The 27,989-nt window shown below is 46.6% G+C and overlaps 3 protein-coding genes across 3 annotated transcripts in view; 1 reads left to right on the top strand and 2 right to left on the bottom strand.

Annotated features, from left to right (window-relative positions):
- Positions 1-6,190, bottom strand: part of CFAP57 (cilia and flagella associated protein 57) — a 65,815-nt gene extending 59,625 nt beyond the window's left edge. The window contains exons 1-3 of the mRNA XM_021683798.1: positions 6,034-6,190; positions 1,650-1,966; positions 10-296 (exon numbers count right to left, since the gene is read on the bottom strand). Coding sequence (XP_021539473.1) covers positions 10-296; positions 1,650-1,966; positions 6,034-6,190 — 761 coding nt within the window. The remainder of the gene's footprint in view (positions 1-9; positions 297-1,649; positions 1,967-6,033) is intronic.
- A 383-nt stretch (positions 6,191-6,573) lies between these two features.
- EBNA1BP2 (EBNA1 binding protein 2) lies at positions 6,574-14,272 on the top strand. Its single transcript, XM_021683797.1, has 9 exons — positions 6,574-6,821; positions 6,905-6,988; positions 7,217-7,386; positions 8,037-8,160; positions 9,456-9,545; positions 11,128-11,203; positions 11,426-11,519; positions 13,547-13,709; positions 13,816-14,272. Exons 1-9 carry the CDS (start codon positions 6,756-6,758, stop codon positions 13,864-13,866), a joined length of 918 nt encoding a protein of 305 aa, XP_021539472.1. The 5' UTR covers positions 6,574-6,755; the 3' UTR covers positions 13,867-14,272.
- A 4,823-nt stretch (positions 14,273-19,095) lies between these two features.
- Positions 19,096-27,261, bottom strand: FAM183A (family with sequence similarity 183 member A). The gene is made up of 4 exons (XM_021683796.1): positions 27,129-27,261; positions 24,145-24,204; positions 22,084-22,187; positions 19,096-19,206 (listed from the first exon to the last, which is right to left on the bottom strand). Exons 1-4 carry the CDS (start codon positions 27,259-27,261, stop codon positions 19,096-19,098), a joined length of 408 nt encoding a protein of 135 aa, XP_021539471.1.
- Positions 27,262-27,989: the final 728 nt, after the last annotated feature.

The raw sequence follows: 27,989 nt of genomic DNA, 5'->3' as shown, positions 1-27,989 counted from the left end.
TACCATTACCTCTCTGATTCCTGGATCTTCCCCAGGTTCTTGGTCTCACTGGTGGGCTCCTTGACCATTATACTTGTCTCCCAGCGTTGATCTCCGGATTCAAAGAGGAAGAGCCTGCCTGTATCAGTGCCAACGATGATCTTGTCATCAGACACCCAGGTGTGGGCTAGGTAGTTTTGGGGTTCTCCCCTCTGAAAATTGGTTTGCTTCAGGGTTCCCTCAGCAAAACGGAGGAGCTTAAACATCCCATTTCCAGTGACACAAACCTGAGTGTTATCCTGAGGATTGAAGCTCACCTGTAAAATGTGAAAGGATAAAACTAATCTTGATGGAATTACTTCTCATTTTATGAATGAATATTTATTTCAGGTAGCTCAGAGTATCCTTTAAACATCATGAAGTCATGATAAATTTTGATACCATATTTGATAAGAGCACAGATTCATTATGTTTGTAGGGCCCATGCATCTTAAACTAGGAAACCTACAGAAATCATTTTACCAAGGCCAAAAAGAAGATAAGCAAGTCTTGACAAAATGGAACAAAGGCTCAGCTGGAAAAGGGGGATCTGGTTGGTTTGCATGCCCTGTCCAGGAGGAAAGGGACCATGTCAGCGACAGCTATGCAGTCTCCTACCAAATGGGATATATAGTAATAGTAGTCAACCTACACCCCTACTAGATGGTGAGCAGCTGACCAGCCACAATTTCTTCATCTCTGTATTCCCAATGCTGGGTTCATAGTGGGCATCTGATAAATGTTTACTGGGGAGGATGTACTCTACTCTGAATAGGGATGCTGGACCTGACCTCACCAAGACCTAGATGAAATAATCTTCTGGCTCTCTCTGTCTTTGGTCTGATTCTGTAGTCACCAAGTAACCTCTAAGAACTAATTTCACCTCCCGAGTTCTCTATCGTTAGGGAGGAACTGCACCAGGTAAATGACAGGAGCATTCTGGTTGTCACATGCTGGGTTAACCACCAGCCTCTTGTGAGAAAAATGGAGTCCATTCCTGAGACACTGACTGGCTATATCTCTGAACATGAGCTGATCTGAGTTCTTGAACTTGTAAAGCTGAGTACCAGATCCTAGCCTGGGGTGACTGCACCAAGATAAAACCTCTTTGGGACCCACTGCCTAAGCAGTCAATCAGCCTTCCCAAGGGTCCTCTTTGTTTTGCCCTCAAACCATGATGGCAAGTTCCACTCCCCACGTAACTACAATTTCATGGACATGTTCCTCAAGATCTACCACTTCACATTACATTCTTAAAATCTTTCCACTGCCCAACAAAGCTGCTAGGAAGAGGCCAGACGTAAGACAAAGTGAGTTCTCAATCCATCTCGGGGGCCGACCTGGGAAAGCAGTTCTGGGCTACAGGAAAGAAGACAGGCACAGCAGACAGTGAATCCAGCCCCTGCCACCCACTACCTATGTGATCTTAGGTGAGAGGCTTAAACTCTAGAAGCCTCAGTTCTCTCATCTATAAAAGTAGGATAATAATTATGCAGACCACACGTGGTTGTTGAGAGATTAAATTTAAAAATGCAAATGAAATCAGCATTGTTCCTGGCACATAGAAAGCATTCCATCAAGCTCTTACTATTTTTTGTAACTTGCACAATACTTGTTATGCGGGGAGGTACCTGGTAGACAGCATTGTTCTGAGAGTCGGTTCTAATAATAGCCATGATTTTCTGTTTTTCCCACAGCCAATAGACAAGGTTTGATTCTGGAGGTGATGTCTGAGTCAACAGGTATTTGGAGTCTGGAGAAAAAGCCATGCTAATAAATCTCTGAACGGGAAAGTCAAAATTATTAAGGATTTTGCGCTTCCGGCAAGGGATGGATGACAGTTCATAAATGGTAATGACGGGTTTTTCTTGCACAGTCTCTGAGATAGCGAGGTATCGCCGATTGGGACTGATGGACAAGGCCAGCATGCCCTGACTCTTGTCTGAGCCTGTGAACAGAGGTAAAGGGGGATAATGAGGGCCGATCGTGCTTTCACCATGACTCAACATGAACCAGGCACAGTGGTGGCAGGTTTGACACATGGGAGAGAGGCACAGAAATGGTAATTGTCAATCCCTGCAGTCCCTTGGTACCACTATGTCTGGGGTATTAGGAAAATGACAAGGATGGGTACCTCACTGAGGCTGAGGTAGGAGGAGAAGTCAGGGAAGAGTGCCAGGAGGACCAGGTGGCGGCAGGTGGCAGGAAGAGCAAAGGTGTGGATGTGAGAAAGGGAACAGCATGGTGGAGAACTACAAACAGTGGGGTATGGCTGGAGAATCGCATGTGAGCCAGGGGAAACCAAACGTGGGTCTGGAGGGGTGGAATAGGGTAGGCCTTTATGCTCGGAGTCACCAGCACTCGATAGTCTCTACTTTTGAGGCTGGAGTCCCCAGGCTCTTTCACGGTTTGGTCATCTATGTGATGTTCTGACCATGAGACAGCCACAGAAATCTGCTAGACTGGCTTTATGGTAAAGCTTATGCTTTCTCAGAAACAAGACATGGATGCATTCTACCCCTAATTTTCCTGGAATATGTCAGTGATATCTGGAGCTAGCGCAGGCATCTTGCAACCATGAGGTAACAGGCACAAGAATAGAAGTTGTGGTCTAGAAAGCAGAGGCTGAGGCCAAGATTCAAGTGGCAAATACTTTATTTGGGAGATGAAATCAGGCCCGTGTTATGACTTTCACGGACCCCTTCTTCCATTAATGGTAAAAATTAATAAAATGGTTTAAAAAATAAAATGGTAAAAATTATATTTTATGCCTGGATTGGTATAAAGAAGAATGTAATGCAGACTGGATTTATTATTATTATGTTCATTTTCTTGGGTGTCTGAACCAGCCCAAGGCTCTGTGCCTTCCGTGCTGTGTGGATAAGCCGGCCCGGATTCAAGCCCAGGGCAGGGAGGGTGAGTGAGGCAGGGGAGATGCGCTAGCCCTGACGCATGTGCCCTGTGCTGTGCTTCACAAGGAGCTGTAGCAAGTCTGGCCAGCAGCAGGACCTCTCTGGAAGGGCTGCAGGAAGTCACTGTGCCTCAGCAAAGAACCCAGGTTTTAGGTCACTCGGAGCTTGGACTTTACCACGGAGGCAAATGAAATGCCACAGAGATTTTTGGAAGTGTCAGATGTGTGTCGTAGAAAGATCCCTCTGGCAACTGTGCAGGAGATAGTCCTGGAGGAAGGGAAGCCAGGGGGCAGATTATTTCAAAAATAGGAGGGTAGTGACAAGGCTGGGATGGGAGATGAGAGAAAGGCTAAGTCCAACCAGTTGCCTGGGTGAGGCTGGGGGAAGGGGAGAAATGAGCCAATGACTGACATCTGGTGACGGGGAGTAGGGGTGACAGCTGGGAAGGAACACAGATAGGTGGGGGGAGTTAGGGGTCATGGTGAAGATGACGTCCACTGTTTTTTGCTGAAAACAGCCCATCCAAGGATTTTATTTTTATTTATGTTTATTTGGTTCTAGTTTTTTTTTTTTTTTTTCTGATTTCTTTTTTTTTTTTAACCCTAAAGTCTTTACTTTATCTTGGATTTGGGATGGTAAAAGGCATGAAGTGAGGATTTAAAGTGATTCCCATTTCCCAAATACCTCATTAGTTGTCCCAGCACAGATTCCTAATGCCACCTTTATGATATATCAAATTCATTTACATATACAAATATATATACCTGGGTTTCTGGGATATTTAAACCAGCACTACATTATTTTTGTAATCATAGCTTTATCATGTATTTGACAATCTGGCAAAGGAGGGTCTTAAGGGAAGAGAGGGAGCAAAAAGGAAAGGACAAATTCAGTTCTGGATATTCGGTGTGGGAGCTACACACTGCGGGATATTTAGGAAAAGAGGTCTAGCCGACAGCTGTATGTGATTCTAAAGCTCAGGGACTGGTTGGGACTGAAAAGGCAGATTTGAGATAAGAGTCACAGTGGGAAGCTGAAACTGTAAGTACAGATGAGACTGCCTGGAGGAGGCAAAGGAAAACTTCTCCTTCCTTCCTTTTGTGCTTTCGCGCCAGGGCCGTACCTGGCAGAGCATATGTCCTGCTCATCTTCAAGTCCTGCTCCTTTGAATACATACATGTCTCCACAATAGTGAGAGCTCCTAGAGGGCAGGGGCCATGGCTTTCTTGCTCATCCATCCGCCCATCCATCCTTCTGTCACCCACCCATCCATCCATCCATCCAATCGCCAGTGCCTGACACCAAATGGGTGCTTAATATATGTTGGCTGATTGCAGAGCTTGTAAAATGCTTTCACACTGTTTTAACCCAGTTGATGACGGACTCCTCCTTGAAATATTTTCACCTCTTGCATGGATCTCCTCCCATCTGTTTGGTTACTCCTTCGAAGACTCTTTTGCTGGCTCTTCCTCAGTTCCCCAGCACTAAAGGTAGGAGTGTCCTAGAATGCACTCTTTAGGGTTCTACTGTTTTATAAATACATTCACTCCTTAAGAGAATCTCTGATATTTGAGTGACTTTATATTTCATCTCTGTGTGGATGACCTTCAAATTTCTATCACCAGCCTGGACTTCTCTTCCTTGTATCCAGACCCAAAATCAAACTGCTCACTTAAGATCTCCATTGCCTCACTAGTGGGCATCCCAACCTTACCATGTCAAGAACTAACCTCCCCATACTCTCCATAAAACCTGCTCCTTCTTCAGTCTTTTCTATCACTATCCCTACTGCCTGCCACCACTCCACTCCAAGCCAGCATCTTCTCTCACCTGGTCTCCTGCTTCCTCCCTTGCCCCTCCTTAAATCTGATCTCTATACAGTAGCCACAGAGCCTGCTGAAACATAAGTTAGATCCTGTTACTCTGCTCAGAAGGCCCCCATGGCTTCTTACTTCATCAGAGTAAGAGTCTTTGACATACAAAGCCCTGGTACTTCTCCATCTTGCCTCCCCCTCCCTACTCCTCCACTGATTCCAGTCCGGCCACATTGGCCTCCTTGCTATTCCCCTAACACACTAAGCACCTTCCTAACTCAGAGCCTAAAAGGTGAAAGGCAAAAGTATAAAGTATAAAAGAGACAATATAGGAGAATATATTAATAGGAAATAGGTAGGAAGAGTTCTTTAACAAGACACAAAAAGAAAAATGCTGATAAATTTTACTTCATTAAGACTAAGGATTTCTGTTCATCAAGATACTATAAAGAAGGAGAAAACACAAGCCGCAAAGTGGGAGGAATTCTATAGAGAATATAGAAAGTGTGCCCATAAGTCAATAAGAAAATTACCAAAGAAAGAAAGAAAAAAAATTGGGTAAAAGACTTGAACAGGACATTCACACAAGACTAAATAGGAATAGCCCATAAACATGTGAAAAGCTATTCATCCTCATTAGTAGTAGAGAAATGCACACTAAAACTACAAGATACTCTTTCTCAACCACTAGCTTAGCAAAGAATTAGGAAGTTGGACAATGCCAAAGATTGGAGAGGTTGGGAAGGGATGGCAACTCTCATGCATCCTGGTGGAAGTGTAAATTGGTACTACCATATTACCCAGTAATTTTAGTCCTGGCTGTGTGCCCTGCAGAATCTGCACAGGTGGATGAACATACACAAATGCGAGAAACTTTATAGTGGCATGCTTTGTAATAGCAAAAAAACTATTGTTTCCCAAATGTCCATCCACACTACAATGGATAAACATATTTGAGACATTCGATTCATATGATGGAACACGTATATTTAATTTGGCCAAAAAACTTTCCTTTCAGGGGCGCCTGGGTGGCTCAGTCTTTGGGCGTCGGGCTTCGGCTCAGGTCGTGATCCCAGGTCTTGGGATCAAGCCCCACATCGTGCTCCCTGCTCTGCGGGAAACTTGCTTCTCCCTCGCCCACTCCTCCTGCTTGTGTTCCCTCCCTGGGAATAGATAAATAAAATCTTAAAAAACAAAAAAAACTTTCCTTTCAGTAACCTTGCTGGGATTATGGGGTTATATCTGGCACCTACGGTTCATTTATGTATCAGGATGGAAAGGCTTTTTACCTGGAATGAATTTTTGCCACTTCTGATCCACATTGTATTTCACACAGTGATTTCCCGAAGGAAATATAATGATCTGTTCATCGAAGAAGAAGATATTGTTGGCCACGTGGGATCGAAGACCAAAAACATGCAGCGACTGAGCCACCACGGTCGACATGGTACCCCACAAAGTTCTGCAGAACATCCAGTGCAGCTGGTGAGGCTGGAGACACGCCCCGCCCCTCCGCCCGGCCCCGCCCCTACCCCGCCCCGGAGCCCTCCTCCGCTCCCCCCGCCCCTCCAGCACCTCCTCACCCCCTCTTGCCCGCGGCTCCTGCTTCTCCCCTCTCCTTCGCTCCTCACGGCTGCCTGTTTCTCCAGGCGACCCCCAGCTACGCGCTCCCACCTTTCGCTTCTTCCCTCCGGATACCAGACTACTCGTGTATCCAGCGGTAGAACTACGGGTCCCAAGCAATCCTGACTCTCTCCGACGCCGGAGCGGTTCCTATAGCAACGGCAAACCGGAAGTGTGCTTTTGCGGCCGGAAGCGGAAGTCCCGGTCGAAAAGTTGAGCGGCGGCGCAGAGCAGTGGGCGCTGGTGCTGCTCGGGTGCACGTGGGCCGCGGCGTGAGAGCGAGGGGCTGGGGGCAGGCCGCCGCGACGAGAGGCGGCCCTTTCCGGCCTCGCGGGCCCCTGGCCACCCGGCTCTGTCGACTAGAGTGGACGCGCGCGCTCGCTGAGACATGGACACTCCCCCGCTGTCAGGTTCGGACTCGGATTCTGATGATTCTCTGGTCACAGACCGAGAGGTAGGTGTCAGCCGAGCTCGCGGGGCTGGGCGCGGGAGAGGGGCCACACTCCCCCGGTGCTGACTGCCGATTGTGCCCTGCAGTTGCAGGATGCGTTTTCCCGAGGACTCCTGAAGCCAGGCCTCAATGTCGTGCTAGAGGGGCCGAAGAAGGCTGTGAACGACGTGGTGAGCTCAGGCGCCTGGCCGGGGGTCCTAGGACACGAGATGCTCACAACAAACACTGTTGTGCTTTGTTTTGTTTGTTATTTTGTGTGTTGTGCTGACTTCTTGTCCCAGGGAAGACTCAGCCTGCTCATTGCTAGGACGGTCAATTACCGACCCGGTTGTTGGGGGTTAGGGCTTTTGTCCGTTGACCCGTGTCCTTCATGCTGGCTCAGTGTTTGAATTTCCTAGAGTGGCCTGAAGCAGTGTTTGGCTGAATTCAAGCGGGATCTTGAATGGGTTGAAAGGCTTGATGTGACCCTGAGTCCCGTGCCGGAAGTCAGTGGACCTCAGTCAACACCTCAGAACAAGGATCAGAAAACTGTTGATCCAGAAGATGACTTCCAGCGCGAGATGAGTTTGTATGTTTGTTTTCAAGTGTGGGAGTTAAGGGTCCCTGTGCTAGACAGTGGGAAGGGGGGGAGAAGTAGTGAGCCTGTACTCCTCAGAAGTTGTCATAAGCCTGAGAGTAAGAAGGAGGACTTCTTTAGACTCAAAAGAGCTAAAGGAGATTGTGCCTGTTTGAGAGAAGAGCTCCTTGGTCCACCAGTTATAATCCAAAGTCCAGTTTATTTTTAAATTTTATTTTGAAGTATTCAGTGTTCAAGTTTTTTTGTACTTTCAGTTATATAAACAAAAACTTGCTTCTGGAAGGTTCTTACATGAACTTTTTCCAGTGACTACGTAAGAATTGATAACGTATTAGTTTGTAAGTTAATGGGTACTGTTAGTGTGGTCACTCTCTTAAACTTATTTTTAGCAGAACTCCCCTTCCTCTTTAAAGAGTGTATGGCTAAATTTCTCCTAGATACCAAGTTACTGAGGTTTTATTACATTTTCATTTGTGTGTGTGTTCTTGCTGGTGGAGGTCAGATGTTGAGAGTTTTTCTGACCATGGATAGATAACTCCAAGGTTGTCCTTGTCAGATAGGTAAGTGAGAAGGAATAGAAGGTCTCTCTCCCTTAGCTTATTTCCCAGTTTGTCCCACATCACACTGTCCTCCATCCGCAGCTACCGGCAGGCCCAGGCTGCGGTGCTGGCAGTATTACCCCGCCTCCATCAGCTCAAAGTCCCTACCAAGAGGCCCAGTGACTATTTCGCTGAGATGGCCAAGTCTGATCAGCAGATGCAGAAGGTAAGAAATAAAGGTTTTCTCTGGAAAGCGAAGGCTTTACGCTCAAGTGTGGTCAGCTGGCTTATCTCCTATAACATTTTAATTTTTTTTATTTTTTAATTTATGTTTTAAGATTTTATTTATTTATTTGACAAAGAGGGAGAGAGAGAGTGAGCACAAGAAGGGGGAGCGGCAGGCAGAGGCAGAGGGAGAAGCAGACTCCCCACTGAGCAGGGAGCCCAGTGCGGGGCTCAATCCCAGGACCCCGGGATCATGACCTGAGCCGAAGGCAGATGCTTAACCGATGAGCCACCTAGGCGCCCCATCTCCTATAACATTTTTAAAAAGACTAAGCCCAGTAATAGGGAAGTAGTTGTCAGAGGACAATTACTGTCTTAACTGTCTACTTCAGACTCATGCTGCCAGTCACCACCAATTAGATAAATATAAGGATGATTTTTTCCTAATTTAAACATTTAAGGAGAGGAGAAGTACTGTAAGAACTGTGGTTCCAGAGCTGAAGATCGTCTTTTGCATTTCCTAGCTGGTGTGGTCATGGCATGGTGTATAGAAGAAACCTACTTCTTGTCCTGCCATTGCCAAGGGCTGGGGCTATAACTTGTAAACAATTCCTTTTTTCTGGGCCTTAGTTTTCTTTAAGATGAGGGACTAATTAATATCAGATGTAGTATAATTTAGAGTTGGGTAGAATTGGTCCTCATTTAACTTTGGGAGGAAGAGAATTGCCAAAATTTAATCTAAGATCTATTCCAGTAGTTCTGTTGGGTCTCAAGCTGGATTTTAGGGAGTTCTCGTCTCAGTGGTACTTGGGAAAGCTAATCTAGAGATGAGCTCGGCCCATCTCTGTACACTCACCCTGACAGGTGCTTACCCTTTGACTGAAATGTGTGTGTCTGATGGAAAAGGCTGGGTACCTGATACCGGTTTGAGTTTTTAATGTGTATGTGCTATATTGGAGAAGGGAACTGAGGCTGCAAGGTGGTTTGACCTCAGTCTGCAGACAGTAGGGTTGGGGAGAAGTTCGTTTCTCCGGGCAAAATGGCAAACAGGCAGTTCTGCATAAGGGAACCGCACACTGGGAGTGGGAAGGCCCTTTCAGGTCCCTGATACTTTTGGTATCTTGGACAGAGCGCTCAGTCTTTGGGCCTCTTGTCCTCAGGTGTAAAACATGATGTACAAGTTCTCTTTGAGCCCCAGTTTGCAGAACTGGGAAGATCTGCTCCCGTTCCAGTGCACCCTAAGTAGTGGTCAGCCCAGATTGAAATCACATAAGCTGACCACATTTTGTGTTTTAGATTCGACAGAAGCTGCAGGCTAAACAGGCGGCCATGGAGAAGTCTGAAAAGGCGAAGCAACTGCGAGCACTTAGGAAATACGGGAAGAAGGTGAGAAGGAAAGTGTGCGGGCATAGGATGTGGCCGAGTGTTTGTCAGCCTGGGGTGCCGGGGTCAGATCTGGTTCCGTACCCTGTGTGTGTTCTGTCTTGTGTTAATTATCTCCCCACAGAAGGGGCATGTGTGCTCGGATCCATAAATACCATCTTTCCTTGACACCAGGGTCTCACCGGAGCGGGGAGTGGGGGGGGCGTGGTAACTGCCGAGGAGTCATTCATTTTGCTGGACTTCATTTGCACATCTGGACAGTGAAGGGGTGGGTCTGGATCAGTGGGCTCTAAACCTGACCTCACAGCAAAATCACCTGCGGAAATCTTTCAAAACAGATTTCTAGGCTTCAGAATGTCTGGGAATCTGTGTGTATTATCTTCCCTTCCCCCAAAAACTTTTCACATGATTCTGAAATGCATCCTGCTCTGGAGAATCACTGGCCTAGATGATTGTAAAGTCTTTGAAAGAACCATATTGTTGGATTGTCATCCAACTGAGAGGAAAAATGGCACCTGTATGCTTGAACTATGGTTGTCTGAGTTCTAATGTAAAATCTAGGGAAACCCTTCTTGGTTTTTCCTCTTAATTCATGGTTATTTAGGAAAGAAGATGACAGGAGTTAAAGTCAGGGTTGTGGGAAGAAGTGAGCGTGAGGAGGATCAGCACGAGTGTTCAGACTTTGTCAACATTTTGGACATAAACATTCACGATCTGGGGTGGTGAGCTGCTGTCCATATTTGGAGTCACTTCACTGATGGGTCCTCGGCGGAGTAAGAGTAGATCAGCATCCTGTTCTCTGCGGAAGGGCAGCTGTGCATTTATTGGATTGATCTGGTGGTTGATGGCTGAGGTCAACTCAAAGACCTGGGTTTGAGGAAATGTCATGGCAGTGGTTCTCAACTGGGGAGAATTTTGCTTACCAGGGAACATTCAGCAATGCCTGGAGACATTTTTAGTGTCACGTCTCGATGGGGAGTGTGCTACTTGAATCTAGTGGGTAGATGGCAGGGAGGCTGTTGAATGTCCTACAATGCCCAGGACAGGCCATCCACGCCCCAATAAAGAGTGATCCTGTCCAAGCTATCAGTAGTATTGAGATTGAGAAACCCTGCCTTTGAGTGTAAGCATCTGCTTTTGTCCTTCCAGCTATTTTTCTTTTTGGTTTTTTGGGAGATTGTTTCTGTTGATACTTTTCATGCCTACTAACGGTAGGGGCTAGGTACTTAATCTGAGAATTGGATGTAGACCTAGGCATGATTTGCTATGGTTTTGTAGGCACAATTGTGTAATGAGGTAAGAGTGCAGACTCCGGGGTGTGAATTCAGCTGTGCACTTTCTCGTTGTGTGACTCAGGCAAGTTACTTAGCCTCTCTGTGCTTCAGTTTCAGGGGGTGATAGGAATTTCTACTTTACAGGGTAGTTGAGAAGATAAACTAACAATATACTTAGAGCCTTAGCATAGTTCTGGCATGTAGTAAATGTTCGGTGGTGGTGGTAGCACAGCGTTTTTACCAAGAGGATGGAGACACTTGCAGTGATGATGGTCTGGAGTGGGGGTGACAGCCCTTTGTTTATGTCCCAGGTGCAAACAGAGGTTCTTCAGAAGAGGCAGCGAGAGAAAACACATATGATGAATGCCATTAAGAAATATCAGAAAGGTCAGTATATCTCCCTTGTAGGATATAGGGGGGCAGGGGCAGCTGCTAATTTTAACACCTACTGCTCTAGAGCCTTGATTGCATTGGAACTAAGGTTTGGGAACAGTGTGGGGAGCAGGATGTGCCTCTTAAAATTAATTTAGCAAGGAACAACCTTTTTTTTGAAACTTCAGCTTTTCTTAAAATGTGTTGGTGCTGATCAAAGTACCTCTTCACTCCTAGGCTTTTCCGATAAACTGGATTTCCTTGAGGGGGATCAGAAACCTGTTGCACGGAGAACGAAGGAAGGAGCAAAAGGCCAGCAGATGAAGAAGGGGTATAAAGGGTTTTGCTTTGGCTTTGTGGTGGGTACTGGGCAAGCAGTCCATGAGCACAATGAAGACCTCCACAGGAGTGGCCTAAGAATTGAGAGGGCACAGTGCTGCCTGTGACCAAGGCTTACAAGCCTATGTGATGGGTCCTTTTAGCCCTATCAGTCTTGGAAGATTAAAGTAGGGTGATTTAGGGGGTGCTTGGCTGGCTCAGTAGAGCATTTGACTCTTGATCTTGGGGTCATGAGTTCAAGCCCCACGTTGGATGTAGAGCTTACTTAAAAAAAAATAATTTGTGAAAAAAAGAAAAACCTAAAGTAGGGTGATTTAAGGATTTAGCACATTTTAAGTGAATACTCAGTAAAAGTTGATTTCCTCATCTCACAGTATGATGGTTAAGAGTGCAGACCTAGGGTTCGGGTCTAGAATCTGCCATTTTGGGTAGCTTTGAGCAAGTTACTTGACCTTTCTAAATATTAGTTGCCTCATCTGTGCAAATGAGAAAATTGTATGCCCTCATAGTATTATGCAGATTTAAAAGGGCTAATGGCGGATATTATTATTTTCTTCCTAGTTTACCTTTATGCATCCCTGGACACCAGGCCTGGGGGAAATGATAATTTCTGTAGAATGTATTAATGTCATGATAAAGGCATTTACGAAGTAGTGTGGAAGCATATTTTAGAAATAGCAGACCCGGTCTGGGGATCAGGGTGTGAGGACGGCTCCCTGGAGGAGAGTCCCACCTGAGCTTAGTCTGAAGGATGAACAAGAATTAACCAGGAGAGGGCGCCTGGGTGGCTCAGTTGGTTAAGCGACTGCCTTCGGCTCAGGTCATGATCCTGGAGTCCCTGGATCGAGTCCCGCATCGGGCTCCCTGCTCAGCAGGGAGCCTGCTTCTCCCTCTGACCCTCCCCCCTCTCATGTGCTCTCTCTCTCTCATTCTCTCTGTCTCAAATAAATAAATAAAATCTTTAAAAAAAAAAAAAAAGAATTAACCAGGAGAATAGGAGAGACACAGATTTTAGCAAGAATGAAGAATACAAATGAGCAAAAGCATAGAGATGAGAGCAGCAGGTTTGTGTATGAGGAACAGCAAACATTTGGTACCACTGGGAGTGCAGTGTGGGGCAAGGAGAGGTGAGATGTAGCTGGAGGGGCACCTGGGCGGAGTCACAGAGGCAGTGTTTGCCTTGTTAAGAAGCTTGGGTTTTATCCAGTAGGCAATGAGGGAGACATTGATAGGCTCTGCTTAAAATAATGACCAGGTCATAGTCATGTGTTTGAAAAATTACAGTGGTACTTGTATAAAAGATGGACCTGAGGGAGGCAGGGAAACTGATTAGGGGGCTACTACAAAGTCCAGAGAGCAATGATAATGAGCTGAAAGTGGTAACGGGCAGAGAAGAGAAAACGGGTTGAAGAAATAATCAAGAAGTTAAATTAGCAGTGCTCAGTAATTGTGTTGGGTATAGAGAGTGAAAGAAGGAAGAATCAAGGCTGGCGCCCAGGTTTCTAGCCTAGGAGGCTGGAATAGATGGTTAGACTACCAACCTCGAGTCAGTGTTCATAGACAGGAGGTGAAACCAGTCTAGGAAGGGAGATGGCATGTGATTTTGGATATGCTGAATTTGAGATTCCTGTGGGATGACCAGTTTTTAAATTTATTACATTTGAATGTTAATTGCATGTCCTATCTTTGAAAGGAATAGAAACAACTGAGGATGATCTAGCAAGAGTTAGTTAAAATAGAAGAAGCTTTCCAGGGATAAGTGTTGAGCCACAAGATATATGTGGATCCTTTCCTGGTTCTTGCTTTGTCTTCATGCTCTAGTGGTTAAAACCATAAGTAGATGAGCTTGCCTGGAGAGTTTTTGGAGTTAAGAATGTAGGGCCAAGGATGAGATTATGGGTAACGGTAACATCTAAGAGCTTTTGCTTATAGACAGGAAACTAAGGGTATTGGTGGGCCATGGGATCCATCAGGATTTGTAGTGTTGTGGGTAACCTGTAAGCCTGCTTTTTTTTCCAGGCCCAATGCTAAGCGGCGCTATAAAAACCAGAGGTTTGGTTTTGGTGGAAAGAAGAAAGGCTCCAAGTGGAACACACGTGAGAGCTATGATGATGTATCCAGCTTCCGGGCCAAGACGGCTCATGGCAAGGGCCTCAAGAGGCCTGGAAAGAAAGGATCAAATGTAAGTGAGCCATGGGTCCCATCCCACAGCTACCCACACCCTTCTTTTCCTTGGGGCAGAAGGCCAAACTGCTGTGTGACCACATGTGGTATTTCTTTTTCCGTAGAAGAGACCTGGAAAACGGACAAGAGAGAAAATGAAGAGCAGAACACACTAAGCAGCATCTTTGTATACAAAGAACCGAGAAAAAGGGTTGTAGACTTGGGATTTCACCATCCGGTTGGATTTCTTCTGTTGGTTTCTTTTTGTAAAAAGTTCTTTAATAAACTAAAATATTTTCAAAGAAACATATAATCTTGGTTAAAAATTCAGGAATAAAAGATGGAGAAGTTACTTTTATGTATTAAGTAAGATTGCTATTTATTGACGATAACTTAGACTTTGAATTCAAATTGCCTTTCCTCTATGATAGATGAAGATATAACTTACACCTTCCTCATCCTTCTAAGTAATTGTATCGCGATTTTAGATAAATCAAGAGTCAGTGTTTATATCATTATGATTGTTTAAATACCCATCACTGTCAGCTAGATGTACTATGATAAAATTTCCTTTGTGGCACAGGTTTTGGGTTTTCCTTGAGTTAATTATTACTTTGTATTTTTCTGTATGCCTAATATTCCTTTTATATCCTTATTTTTCCTTAGACGCATGTCATTTTATCCACCTTATAATTTCCTGCTCCAACCTAGGTCTGTCATACAGCTCTCACCCTGTCTCTTCTAGACCATCTAGATTGGACCCACTATTTCCTGGAATCCATTCCCGTCTTAGCTTATGCCTTCTTTTGCCGTGTACCATCTTCTAGTATCTTCCTAGGAAAGGGAACTTGGGAACTCCTACATTTCTGCAGTTGCCTTTAGTTTGGCTGGTGAAGTTTTCCTGAGAATGTTGCAGGCACTGCCTCCTCTCTGAGAAGTTGCTGCCATTCCTTCTCTTTCTTCTCTCTGGAAGCTTTTCTTCCAGCAATCTGAAATTCCATGATGACATGCCTTGGTGTGGGCCTGTTTTTATTCTTTGGTTAGGGTATTTGGAAGGATGCTGGATCTTCAGTTCTGGCAAATTTTATTGGATAGCTTCTCCCTATTTTCTTTGTTCTAATTCTGGAGTTTCTGTTAGTCACATTTTGAATCCCTTCTGATGATCTAAGTTTGTATTTTAGTTCCACTTTAGGGAAAAGATTTCTTTTGTTCTTTTTTCTAATCATCTAGTGAATATTTATTTTGGCTTTCATCTTCCATTTTATCCCCTAAGAGTTCTTTATTCTATTATCTTAGAATGTGAATTATAATTTTGGTTTTTTAAGACTTTTCTTCTGTTCCTTTCATTCTGTTTCCTTGGGTTTCCCCCAGCCCCTCCCTGTGCATTATGATACCCCTTTTTCATGTTGAGCCGTGTGGAAGTCAAGAGCCAGACTGCTGGGTTTAACACCTGTTTCTACTGCTTACCTGCTGTTTGACCCTGGGCATTGTGTTAATTTTTTTGTGCTATGTCATCTCTGTATAGACATGAGTCTATACAGAGTCTACTAAATACAGTTTCTGTCAGCGTTAAGTGAGTTAACATATGTAAAATACTTAGAACATTGCCTGCCATATGGTAAGAGCTTATACCTGCTTGGAATTATTTTGCCTGGGGGCTTTTCATAATGTCTGAGCCTTGGTGGTACATATTTGAGAGGTACTCAAATGCTGTCTGGAAGCTAGGCATAGGTGGGACATGGGTGGGCAGGCCATGTTGCATGTTGGGTTTTACTCTGTGTTGATAGGGTAGGAAGTTTACTTGCCCTCCCTTTCACCATACCAGTTTAGAAACCATACTTTAAGGAGGCTGGAAATACCTTAGAACTGTACATTTTTAAGCAGAAAAAATGATTTATTTTCACATTGTTTCCTTTCTTGTAGCATCATTGGTATATAAAATTTCTCGTTCCATATAATTCTTTCTGGTACCAAAAGAATGAATTTAGTTTTTGTAAACTAATTTCAGTTAACAAAATTCTGAGTGAACAGGTCATGTGTTCAGAAGACCAAAATGTTTTACCCTGACCTATTTTTGACAATCTACAATATTAGTGGATGGGGTAATGTACAGTAATTCAAATAAGGAGCCTCAGATTCAGTTCAAGACTTTGGATTATGTGTGGAACATATTGAGAGTTTTAAGAAAGGAGAACACAGGTTAACAGTTCACACTGGTAAGGCCAAAAGTAAGTCATTACTGCTAGTACCTTTAAAGAATTTGAAAACTTGTACCTACCTTTCTTCCTTTTCTTTTTTTTCTTGGATAGCAAATGGAATCACTTTCCTCAATTTCAGAGATATACTTCATAGAAGTCCTTTATGTCACCTCCTCCACCATATCAGCCCACAAAGTATCACCAGGGTGCAGGCAGAATTATCCCTCCCATTGTATTATATTGCAGTCCCATGCATTGAGACGTAGGTGAGGACCGGGCAGGTCCCAGCGCCAAATACAGGCTGTTCTTCCTTGTGGGTGGATTTCAGCTCTCAAGGTAGCAGTTTCTTGGCAACACTATTCACATTTCAGTGACCTAAGTATTGTTAACCATGAGTAATTGCAGAAAGTAGAAACTTTGCTGCTAGCTCTTCAGGCCACAAATCTCTACCTAAATAACATGCGTAATGAGTAGTGAGCAACCATCACTGCGGGTGCGTGGGTGGTGGGTCACTACACATCTTACCCCATTCACGCGCACATGGCAGAGTGCCCTTGGGTGGCCTCTTCGTCTTCCAGCCATAAACCCACATTTTACAAAAGCAGACAATTGAAAGAGAATCCACCAAGAAAGATGAAAGTAGGACGAATAAATGCAGGCGATAAGGTTGGAAGTAAAATTTGAATAGGACACAAGTGGAGCCAGAGGAGAAAAGAGGTGACAAGGGAATGGCGACACTTGCTTTCTGGAGACTCCATACGCAGCCACAAAGGGAGTGAGAGCGAGCTTATCAACGTGATGAGGAACATGACAAAAAGGCTGAAGATGTCCCTGAGGAGGTGACACCGGTAGGAAAGTTCGCATTAAAGGGGCCTGCGGGGGTATTTTGTAACGTTGAAAGTACAGGTGATAAAATGGTGGAAGCGAATCCAAACTTAGGGGGAAGACAGTTTGCCAACATGCAGAGAGGAAGCTTGCTCCATGTCCTGCACAAGGAAAAAGGCAAGCACAGTTTTTTTATAAGCAAAACACTTGATTCTCAATGTGTTTAATGTTTCAAATTCTAGTCTACCAAATGCTAGATTTATTATTTTTTTCATTTGATGCATTTAACAATAGGAGCTTTTAGTACTTTGATGAACTTTAAAAAATCTCTTAATCATCTTGGATACTGTATTTCGAGGACAGCATAGAAGGCAGACAGTTGATATGCAGAGATGTGAGTCTAATTCTGATTCTAGTATAAATTATAAAATAGATCAGGTCCCAGGTTCTTTTTCATCACAGAGTTGTTGGCTCTGAAAGTCATCCCTGCTAGGTCTGTTCCTTTAAATACAGCACATTCACTTCAACGTAAGAGAGTAAGCTGTTACTCTGTACAAAGGCAGTCCTCATTTTGCTCAGTAGCGCAGGACCAGAAAAATGAGCTGCTTGCTGAAATCATGCAAGGGGATCTTAATAAATTTTGACAAAATGTTTTAAAGGTATGGGGGTAGGGAGGGTGCTCAGAGTTTCCATGCCTTTTTCGGGTATGATACCTTCCCAGCACCTTGATGTGTTCACTAGCCTAGAAGTTCTCCAAACCCTGAGTTTAGGTGTTTTTATTTATTTATTTATTTTTAAAGATTTTATTTATTTATTTGACAGAGAGAGAGCGAGAGAGGGAACACAAGCAGGAGGAGCAGGAGAGGGAGAAGCAGGTTTCCCGCAGAGTAGAAAGCCCGATGCGGGGCTCGATCCCAGGACCCCGGGATCATGACCCGAGCAAAGGCAGACGCTTAACGACTGAGCCACCCAGGCACCCCGTTTAGGGGTTCTTAATGGAGGTTTCACTATGTAGGCATGATTGATTAAGTCACTGACCACTGTTGATGGTCCATCTTCTGTCCCTCTTCCCTCCCCAGAGGTGGGGGGTGGGGCTAAACTTCCAAGTTTCTCATCAAGATTTGGTCTTTCTGGTGAGCAGCCCCCATTCTGAAGCTATCTAGAGGCTGCTAAGAGTTGCCTCATTAGAATAAAAGGTGCTCCTATCACATCTAAGGAAATGACATGGGATTTAGGAGGTTTGTGTCAGGAACGGGGGACAAAGGCATAGATCTATGATAGCACAGGTCACCTCCTGGTGTTTGACCACAGATCCCTTATAGCAAAAGGGCACATTTCTAGATGCCCAAGTAGTCATTAATGATTAATAATTCATCATATTGTATGAAAATGTCTCCCGGGGCAAGGTCACTCAGATTTGCAGACTTCCATTTGATCTTGTCAGGTTCCAAAAGCAGGAGTGACCACAGCACTCTATGGCTTCACCCTCTCAGGCATAACTTACAACAGCCCAATGCAAGAGCTACACGGAGCAAGGTATGGGTGGGCGCAGGGCTCCCGGGTGCTCTGGGGCGCTCCCCCCTCCCAGCACCTCTATGCTCTATGCGCTCACCAGCCCTGAGTTCCGTGCCTCTTTCTCTACGGGACCTCCCAATGGTACTACACGGGGCTGGGGGAGGTGGGGGCCTTTTCTTTAGAGCCATTTCATTTTTCCAGAGAGGAACCTGCCAGCTTCGGTCCCAGGGTAGAAACGCAATGTACGTGTGGGCTAGGGGTTCAGCCTTCCTTTGACAGATTTTCATTGCTTGTAGCCTCACACCTCACTCCTACCCTGTGTTTTATGCACTGGCCCTGAGCCCTGGGCTTTCCCCGTTTCTCTAAGAGTAGACCTCCAGTGTGGGAGATGCTCCATGCCTGGCTGGTGTGTGGGGAGAGGATCTCCCTCCCAATGTCCATTTTCGGTTCCCTGCTTCACAGCCCCCTCTCTCCAGGGCTCTGTGTTCCAAGGTGTCCCATTCAGTGTGTCCTATCTGTGGTTTCCTCACCTTCCTCCATCAACTTTCTATCTTTGAAATATGTCTTCAGTCTTCTTGGATGCTGATGTTCCTCTCCCATTCTCTCTGTTGTGCGCTCATAGGTTTTTGTCTCTTTATTGTCCTTTATTGGGGTCTGGGGAGGCAGAGGGAATATTGTATGCATCTTAACCTGAAATTCTGCCACTAGTTTATAAGATCAAGGATTTGAAGCAGTGGATGTGGGCAGAAAGGAGAAATGTGAGACTCAGCTAGGAAGAGTCAGACTGAGGCTTGAAAGTAATTTTTATTCATCCGAGCAGCACACACGTTGGGTATTAAAGACAGGGCCACCGTCAGCGCTGGAAGACTACTTGTGGCGATCATCTTCTCCCAAGCTCCACATTTTAGCCTTGTACAGCGTGATATCATTGTAGACCCTGAAGTGGTTCAGCCTGCGGTCATCACGTTCCGGGTTGACCTAGAGAGGAGAACGCAGGCATCAGAAGGAAGCCTCAGCGGAGGTGGGATGACCTGGGTTCGACATCGGATGGACCTGGGCTCGAAAGTGTGGCCTCCAGTGTGTCTCCTTGCACAACCTTGTTTGGGAAATGGAAATGACAGCATTTACATCAAAATAGTTGTAACCTAGGCAGAGTTGCTGCACTTCCCTTTCCCACACCTGCCTTGGAGGCCACACCTCTGGACTCTTGGTCCCCATGGAATGGAAGCTCCAGGACGGCGGCTGTTCTATGTTTCAGTCGCTGCTTATCTCTAACACCTAGAACAGTATCCAGCACACCCTAGGGGTTCAGGACACATTTGTGGAATGAAAGAATGGATACTGTTGATGTGGTTACACAGAGAACTAAGGGCAAGCACTCTGACATAAATTGTATAGAAGCTCTAAGATGAACTTATGCAATTAAAGGATACATCTTCATCAGATGTTACTAGGAGAGCAGAAGCTGAGAGGTATTTGAGTGTGGCTTCCCCCGTGTCCCAATATTGGGATTGGGGTTGTCTGCTTGTCCAGGGTGAGGTTCTGCTAGGGGGCAGGGAGCCCTGAGTTAAATTCGGGCTGATCAAGCCTCTTTTGCCCCCAGTCATATCACTCTGAACCTCCGGCTTAATTAACTGTTATGGTTGCATAACACCTGGATCTAACTTTGGGGGTATACTTTCTTACTCTGCCACCAGCGCCATCTGACAGCACTGTCCCTACATTTGTGACGATGAACAGGCTTGGCGTATTCGTAGACGCTTTGCAACTCCACAGCGATGGCTGATCCACTGGCACACACTGTCCCTCATCTGCAAGGCCTAGGAGGGTTGGAGCAGGGCAGGGTGGCCAGGGCACCCTCACTGGCCCTTCCTGTTATGGCCATCTGAGCCTGCCATGAGATATGCTGGTCACAGATGCATTTCCACATGCACACTCTGTACCCACGGGAGCCAGGCCTTTCCTCTTTAAGAAAATGAAGAATAGTGAGTTAAATTATTTGCGCTTTGTAATATTTTTTGAAGTTGCTTAATTATCTAATTCGGATAATTTATCTTTCCCTTCACAACCCTCCAGCCCCGCCCTTATTCACTGTAAGTCAGTCCCCCACCCATCCTCCTCCTCTGTCCCTTGGAGCATTGCTCTTTTTAGACTCAGTCACCCTGTGAGGGTGGGGTGCGCCCGCTGGACCCACTTCCTGTGTCCCAGTCTCCCAGTCTCCGCTCTCCAGGGTGAGGCCTCACATCTGAAGAGGAGCTGTTGTAAAGGAGCAGCTTTTTTCTGAGCCTCCCTCCCTCCCTCCCTCCTTATGACGAGCTATTTACTCCAATCTCCCTGCAGTAGCCCTGCGGCAGAGCCCCATGCCCCAGCCTAGAGCTGTATAAATGGGTGAGAAGGCCAGGCCCCGCAGTAGAAAGGTAAGAACTACAGGATGTGGGCAGTTCTTGGGAAGGGTGCACGCTCAGTAGAGAAGGACAACTGGGATCAAGACAAGGGGCCAAGAGAAGCAGGTGCTTGCTCCCTGGATGGGCTACGAGCTCTCTTTCCTATTCCTCCTCACTTACATCACAGTAGTCCGCATTTATTGAGCACTTACTATGTGCTGGGCACTGCCCTAAGCAGTTTAGACACATTGTCTCAGTTAATCCCCACAACACAGCTTCAAGTGTCAGCATTATTGTTCCCATTTTAAGGTGGGTAAATGGTTGTTGAGAGGTTCAGGTCCCACAGCTAGAAGGTGGTGGAGCCGGGATTTGAACTCGGCTGACTGGCTCCAGAGCCACCACGTTACATTGATCCACAGAACTGAGCTGAATGGTGTGGGAGCCGAGGCATGCGGTGCTCCAGGAGCACACTGGGAAGGTGCCCAGCTCTGCCTGGTGGGGAGTGCGGGGTGCACGTCCCTTCCTGGGGCTTTATAAAGAGGTGACTCCTGAGCAGTCCTGAAGGACGAGGAGGACCCCCCCCCCCCCAAGGAGTATAGGCTAGGGTCAGGAGGCAGGCTGCAGGAGCAGTCTACGTAAGGACACAGGGCATGCAAGACCTTGGTGCCTTTGAGGGAATGCAGGAAGTTCTGATATAGCTGAGGAAGAGCGTCTCCAGCTTCACATCAGGTGCCAAATACACAGATGGACTAAAAGCCAAGTGTTAAGAAGATACGACAACTTGGAGAAAAATCTAAAAGGAAAGCTAGTCACTTGGCAACTCTGGATATCGAAGGTTTTCCTAAGCAAGGCACAAACCCCAGAAACCGTGATGTAATAGGCTGGCACATCTGACTCAAAAACTAAAACAGTCTATGTGATAAAAGACGTGGGCAAGTTAAAAGACAAATGTGGCAGGAAGTCCTTCAAATTGTCTTCCTACGAAGCCTATCTCATTGGGGGGTGATAACATGCTGATGATCACATTTCCCAGGCTCCTCGCAGCTACTGGTACGCTTCCAGTCCAATGAGGGGCGTGTTGTTACCAGCGTTCCCATTTTACAGATAAGGAGATGGAACTCTGTGAGGCTACGTGACGTGCCCAAGACCACCCTCCTAGTAACTGGCAGAGCAAACTCAGGCAGGCAGTCGCCAGCGGGCTTTGTTTGGTCCACACCTACACAGCATCTGCTATGTGTTAGGCACTCTTCGAAGCACCTTACGAACACCACCTCATTCTGTAATATCTGCACTATCTCCATGTTACACTGAGGAAACAGAGTCACAGAAGAGCTCAGTGACTTACCCAGGGTCACACAGCTTATAAGTGGCAGCCAGCGCTCAGACCCAGGCAGTTGGGCCTCATACACTGTTCTCTTAACCACACACTCTGTTTCCTCTGTGCTTCCTAAGTAAAAGGAGCCACACTTACCAAGGGCTCTGAGTCCCATCCGATTTCCTGGCTTTCAGTCTGTGTCTCTGTGTATTTCTTCCTTGGCCCATGAGCAGCATGGTGGATAAGATTTAGAAACCTGGCTGGGAGATGACGCATGAATTATGAAAGAGGCAGGCTTGGACCAACAGCTCCTGTGCCCCTTACTCAGGCCACAGCCTGCCTCAGAGATACAGCCCTGGGCCTCGGGGGCCTGCCAAGGCCTTGCAACCCTCATCTTTCAACAAATACTGGTTGAGCACAAACTGTGCCAGGCGTTCTTCCGGACCCCAGAGGTAGAACAGCGTGTGACGGACATGGTCCCTGCTCTCCTGGAGCTTGTGGTCTAGGTGGGGTGACGGCGGGCACCATACCCATGGGGACAAACAAATCTGACAGCGATGCCAGTTGTGAAGGAGGAGGACGCAAAGGGGCACAAAGAGGCAGGGGTGGCTACTTGAGACCAGGATCTGGATGCCAAGCAGGAGCCAGCCCTGAGACCGAGGCAGAGGAAAAGCACAGTACAGGCAGCAAGAACAAAGGCCCTGAGGCACGAGCAAGCTGGGCCAACGTGGCTGCGGCGGAGTGAGGAGGAGGGCTGTCAGAAGGCCAGATCCTCTGTACTGCTACAGGTATGGCTGCCAACCCCACGCCTCTCTGTAACTGCATAGTCTGAGGACTTCCAAAGGTTTCATTTTAAATTTCCACCCTATCATGTCTCAATGTGAGAGAGGCAGTTTGACAACGGGAAGAACCTGGGCTTCCTAGTCAGACATTCCTGGCCCTTCTGCTACTAGCCTGACGGGTAGTTTAACTTCTCTGGGCCTCACTCTGCTCATCTGGAAAATGGGGAGATATCCAGAGTTGCCAAGTGACAATATCCACCTCAGCAAGATGACTGAGAATGAAGGACCTGGCCCCGGGCTGAGCTTATCCATAATATAAGCAGTTAGCAATACACTCCTGGCTCACTTTCAGGTCCCTCACTGCCTGTTACTCTCCTCATCACTGCAAGGCCCCAGCTCCTCTCCTTTCCTCCAGCTGGGCTGGTCGCCTCACCACAGATAACATCCTTACTTCCTCTGACGATGCTCTATAAGTCTATCCACTTCTCTGTCTCCTCTACGCTCTGAGATCCGCCCGCCTCCTGCCCACCCCACCTTCCTACACTGTCGTCCTATATAAACCTTACATCTTTCCTCCATCAAATTCTACTCTAAGGGGGGGAGGGAGGCGAGCTTTCCAGGAAGGGTAGGGCTTCCATCAAATACCTCTCTTCCATCGGTCCTGAGCGTGGCCCACCCACTTGGATACCAGAGCCATCCCCACTACCCACCTTCCTGGGCCATGCTGCTGTCTCTCATTTCTGTGCCTTTCCACATAACTCAGAATGTCCTTCTGGTCTTCTATACCTGACCTACTCCACCTCGGCCTGTTATCACCTCCTCCAAGAAGACTTCCCAGAACTCCACAGCCTCTCTAGGGCACCTGTTTTCTCTGTTGTTGCCATCCCAATTTTACTCTCTATTTACTCGTCTGTCTCCTTCACTGCTGTATGAGGTCTGCACCTCCCCCCCCCCCCCACCCCATCAGAGTGACTGTCTCATGTAATAATGAAAGTAATAGCATTTCCTGATCACCATGTACGATACTGTTCTATACTCTGAGTACCTGCTTTATTTTGTTTAATCCTCACAACAATGTGAGAGATAGGATCAGGGAGGTTAAAACTTGCCGGAAGTCACACGGTTAATGAGTGGTAGAACCAGGATTTGAACTCCATTAAAATGACTTCAGAGCCTCTGCTTGTAACAGCAAAATGTTTGATGAATGAATATATGAATGCACTGTTAAGGCCATTAGGAGTCCCTTTCTTGGCTTGACAGTCAATGAATTGGCCGTATGGTTGGATATGTCAGTCTCCTGTGAGCTTCACAAGTGTGAGTCCAGTTTTCAGATGATCAAAGTGTTGCCCCAAGGTAACACTACCCTGACAGCTCTCTCCAGCCCCCTGCTTATCAGTGCTCTCTCTCAGTGGTGTTCACAAAGACTGGGACTTACCATCTGCGGGTTCCTCCAGGTTATCGTGCCAAGACATGGGCTTTCTGGTGATTGTGTGAACTAGAGAAAAACAGCATCATAGGTTCACGTTAAAACATTAACGCCCCACCCTCTTGAAGACTTACCCTAGCCAGACACCTGCTGAGCATTTTCTGAGTGTCTGCCACATGTCAGGTATTGTGCTGGGCACTTGGGAATAAGGCTCTCAAGGACCTCACAATCCAGAGTGGCACTGTCCAGGACAGTGGCCACCAGCCACATGTGGCTACTTGAATTTGAATAGTTAAAATTAAATACACTTAGAAATTCATTCCATAGGCACACTAGCCACATTTCAAGTGCTCAGTGGCCACATGGGGCTAATGGCCCTCATTTTGGACAGCACAGATACAAAACATTTCATTGTTGCAGAATGTTCTCTCAAACAGCTGGTCTACAAGGATGCAGACAGACCAGGCAGCCAAACAAGGTTAGACACATGGTGATATATCCCCTGAAGGCTATGTGATAACAGAGGGGCAGAATCCACACACATCCATTCAACTCATAATTACTGATGCCCAGGAGACAGGGCTGTAAACAGAGGAGGTTCCTGTACTCCCTGAGCTTCTATTTGTGGTGACAGACAATAAACGAATAAATGGGCAAAAGTAAGTGAGCTGTAGAACAATAAAGCATGTTACATGGGTAGAGAGTTGATGGTGGGGTGGGAGTGGGGGTGACAGGTCCCTATAAGGGCATTAGAGCAGAGTTCCAAATAAAGTGAGGGAATGTGCTGTGTGAGCAGAGCTCCAAATAAAGTGAGGGAATCCAAGAGTGAGCTTGGTGGGTTTGAGAAACATCGAGAAGGCCAGAGTAATTCCGTGAAGTGAGCTAGGTGGAGGCTAGTAGGAAATGAGCAGAGGCCAGAAGGAACCAGTGGTCTCCAAAGTGATTTTTTACCTCAGACTCCTACCAGTAAAAAACTTCTGAGCACAAACCTAGTACATGTGTATTTATATGTTCTCTATGTACTATGAGTAGTATAATTTCTTTCTTTATACCTAAAAGTAAACATAAATACAAATTCTAGCAGAAATACGAGTTCTAATTCTAATACGTCCTCACTTTACCCCAATGGATCACACTAATCATGTGCCCAAGGGACATGAGCTGGGAGACCTAGAAAGCCTGAACGTTGCCTGAAGGGATTATTTAAATTGTGGTAATGGACCAAGTTTAAACAGAATTGACCTTTAATTTGTTTTCCTGAAATTGGTTGGGAGCTCCAGAGGAAAACCAGGTTAGTTATGAGCAAAATGAAGACATTACATTTTCTGTGCTCTCACCACCCCCCACCCCACACACACACAAGCACACACACATACACACAGGGTAACTCTGTGAGATGGGTATGCTACTTAGCTTGACTGTTGTAAGCATTTCACTGTATATGTATATCAAAACATCACGTTGTACATCTTAAATATATACAATTTTTATCTAGAAAGGGACATTACATTTTCTCTACAGAGCTGAGCTGCAGTGGACTATAGTTAATTAGGCCCAGAAGTTGGGAGAGAAGTTCTGGAAGAAGAAACAATGATTATGAAGGTAACAAGATGGGGAAAGGTGCGATATATTTAGGAAATCCATCTATTTAGACACGGTGGGAGAGAAGGGAGCTCGTGACCGGCACGGAAATCCATCTATTTAGACACGGTGGGAGAGAAGGGAGCTCGTGACCAGCGCAGAGTAGGCACTAAAATATTTATTAAAGGAGCAGTGTGTGGCTGGAGAGGGGAGTCTCGATGAGGCCACGTGGGCGGCAGAGCCCGATCCACGGGGGTCTTATGCACTGAGCAGGTTAAACCTCAGTTCAGAAGCTGTGGGCCACTGAGGGTTACAGAGGGACTGGGGAGATCGAACTCACTTTTAGCATAGCTCCAGCCAGTAGTGGTGTAGGGGAGAGTGGGCTTGGAGGAAGAGGGTAGTTAGGAGCCCATCAGATCAGTGCAGACTGAAGTGAGGAGGGCCCTGCTGAGGCTTGGCAGGGATGCTGGAGAGAGAGGTGGACTCAGGCCCTATTTTGGGGGGGGGGAAGTAAGTGAGGAGAGGTGGAGATGCTTCCACATGCACCATAGCCTCTCACTGAGGTCACATCACTGGAAGGGTCAGGTGAGAGAAATGTTAAGGAATAACCAGGACTGTGACCACTTCGACATGTGCAGTGAGGAAGAGACTGAGGATGACTTCTAGGCTTCTAACTTGGGAGAGAAAAAAATTGCAGTACCTTCTGCTCAAACAAGATACTCTGGAATAGCAGCAGGTGGGGGAGAGGTGCAAGATGCCCCCAGTTTTCCAACTGGTGAGTTTAAGGTATCCATGTGTTGTCTAGGGGAAGAGAGCTGGGCGGTGGTTGGCGTGTGGGTCTGGGGCCGGTGATTTGAGACCCGGTGGCCTTCAGGGGCAGCTCATGCTACAGGACCACATGCAACTGCCCAAGGAATGTGCCAGGTGAGGAGTGGGGGCAGGGCCGCTTTATCAGGGGGGCAGTATGAGCCCTGAGTCCACCACCCCTGAACTTCCCAAACATCTAAGACAATATGAGAAGCCTGGAAAAACAAACAACTAGCTTATTAACAAACACAACTAGCTTATTAACAACAAACAAAAACACAAACAGCAAAACGAAACACAAAACCCTACCAAATATAATTATTTCGAAAGCAGAATTTTAAAAAGCCTTTCAAACTTTTGACAAAAATACTATTTAATCGCGATATGTGTGCATTTTAATATATTAAAGTATTTGATGGGATGCGGAGCGAGACCTTCCGCACCGCCCGCCGAGTCAGAGTCCCAAAATCTAGGGAGGGGGGTGAGGTCAGAGAAGGCTCCTACTGTGCTCCGCCCCGCATCCCCGCCCCGCACCCCCACCGCCCCCCCCTTCCCGGGGGGGGCGCCCACCCTGTCCCCTACCTCCGCCCCTGGGCGCCCCTCACCCTTGCGGAGGGGATTCACGTGATACTGTGTGTAGAGTTTCTGGGTTCGAAGCTCTTTGACGTATAATTCCCGCAGGATCTGGTTCTGATGGACCTCATCTGGGATCACCTTCTCCTTTTGGCGTCCGGCCATGGCTTTGGCGGTGCCCGGTGCGGTCCTGCTTCTTCTCACTGCCCTCCGGACGCTGGCCCGGTTGGGGGGAGGGCGGACAGGGCGGAGCGCCGTCTCCAGGCAACGGCGTCCCACGCTGTCTCCCAGCAACAGCGTCCCGGATTACAGCCTCCCTTCGACCCCTCCGGGCCGCCCATCCCACCCCCACTTCCAGAACCTTAGCTCTTTCCCCGCTTCCTTCCGAAGCCCGAAGCTCAAAGCCGGAAGCCCGAAGCCCGACGACTCACCTTCCCCAGCCTCAAGATCCTCCTTACTAGGATGGCCCCTGCATAGGGCCAGGAGAGGGCACACGTCCAGCAGCAGACCCAGGAGGTAATGGACTGGATTGGACCTCACCTTGGACAGTCATTTCCTAAGAAAGATTTGGGAAGGAGTCAGAAACCTCTCCCATTTTATTTTTATTTTTTATCTCTCCCTCTGATTTCATCTATTATTTTTTTTTAATTTTATTTTATTATGTTATGTTAATCCCCATACATTACATCATTAGTTTTTGATGTAGTGTTCCATGATTCATTGTTTGTGTATAGCACCCAGTGCTCCATGCAGAACGTGCCCTCTTTAAGATCCATCACCAGGCTAACCCATCCCCCACCCCCCTCCCCTCTAGAACCCTCAGTTTGTTTCTCAGAGTCCATAGTCTCTCATGGTTCGTCTCCCCCTCCACTTTCCACCCCTCCTTCATTTTT

The sequence above is a fragment of the Neomonachus schauinslandi genome, chromosome 4, assembly GCF_002201575.2.
Source record: "Neomonachus schauinslandi chromosome 4, ASM220157v2, whole genome shotgun sequence".
NCBI lineage: Eukaryota > Metazoa > Chordata > Mammalia > Carnivora > Phocidae > Neomonachus > Neomonachus schauinslandi.
The sequence above is the reverse complement of the archived record's forward strand: the minus strand, read 5'-3'. Positions and strand labels throughout refer to the sequence as shown.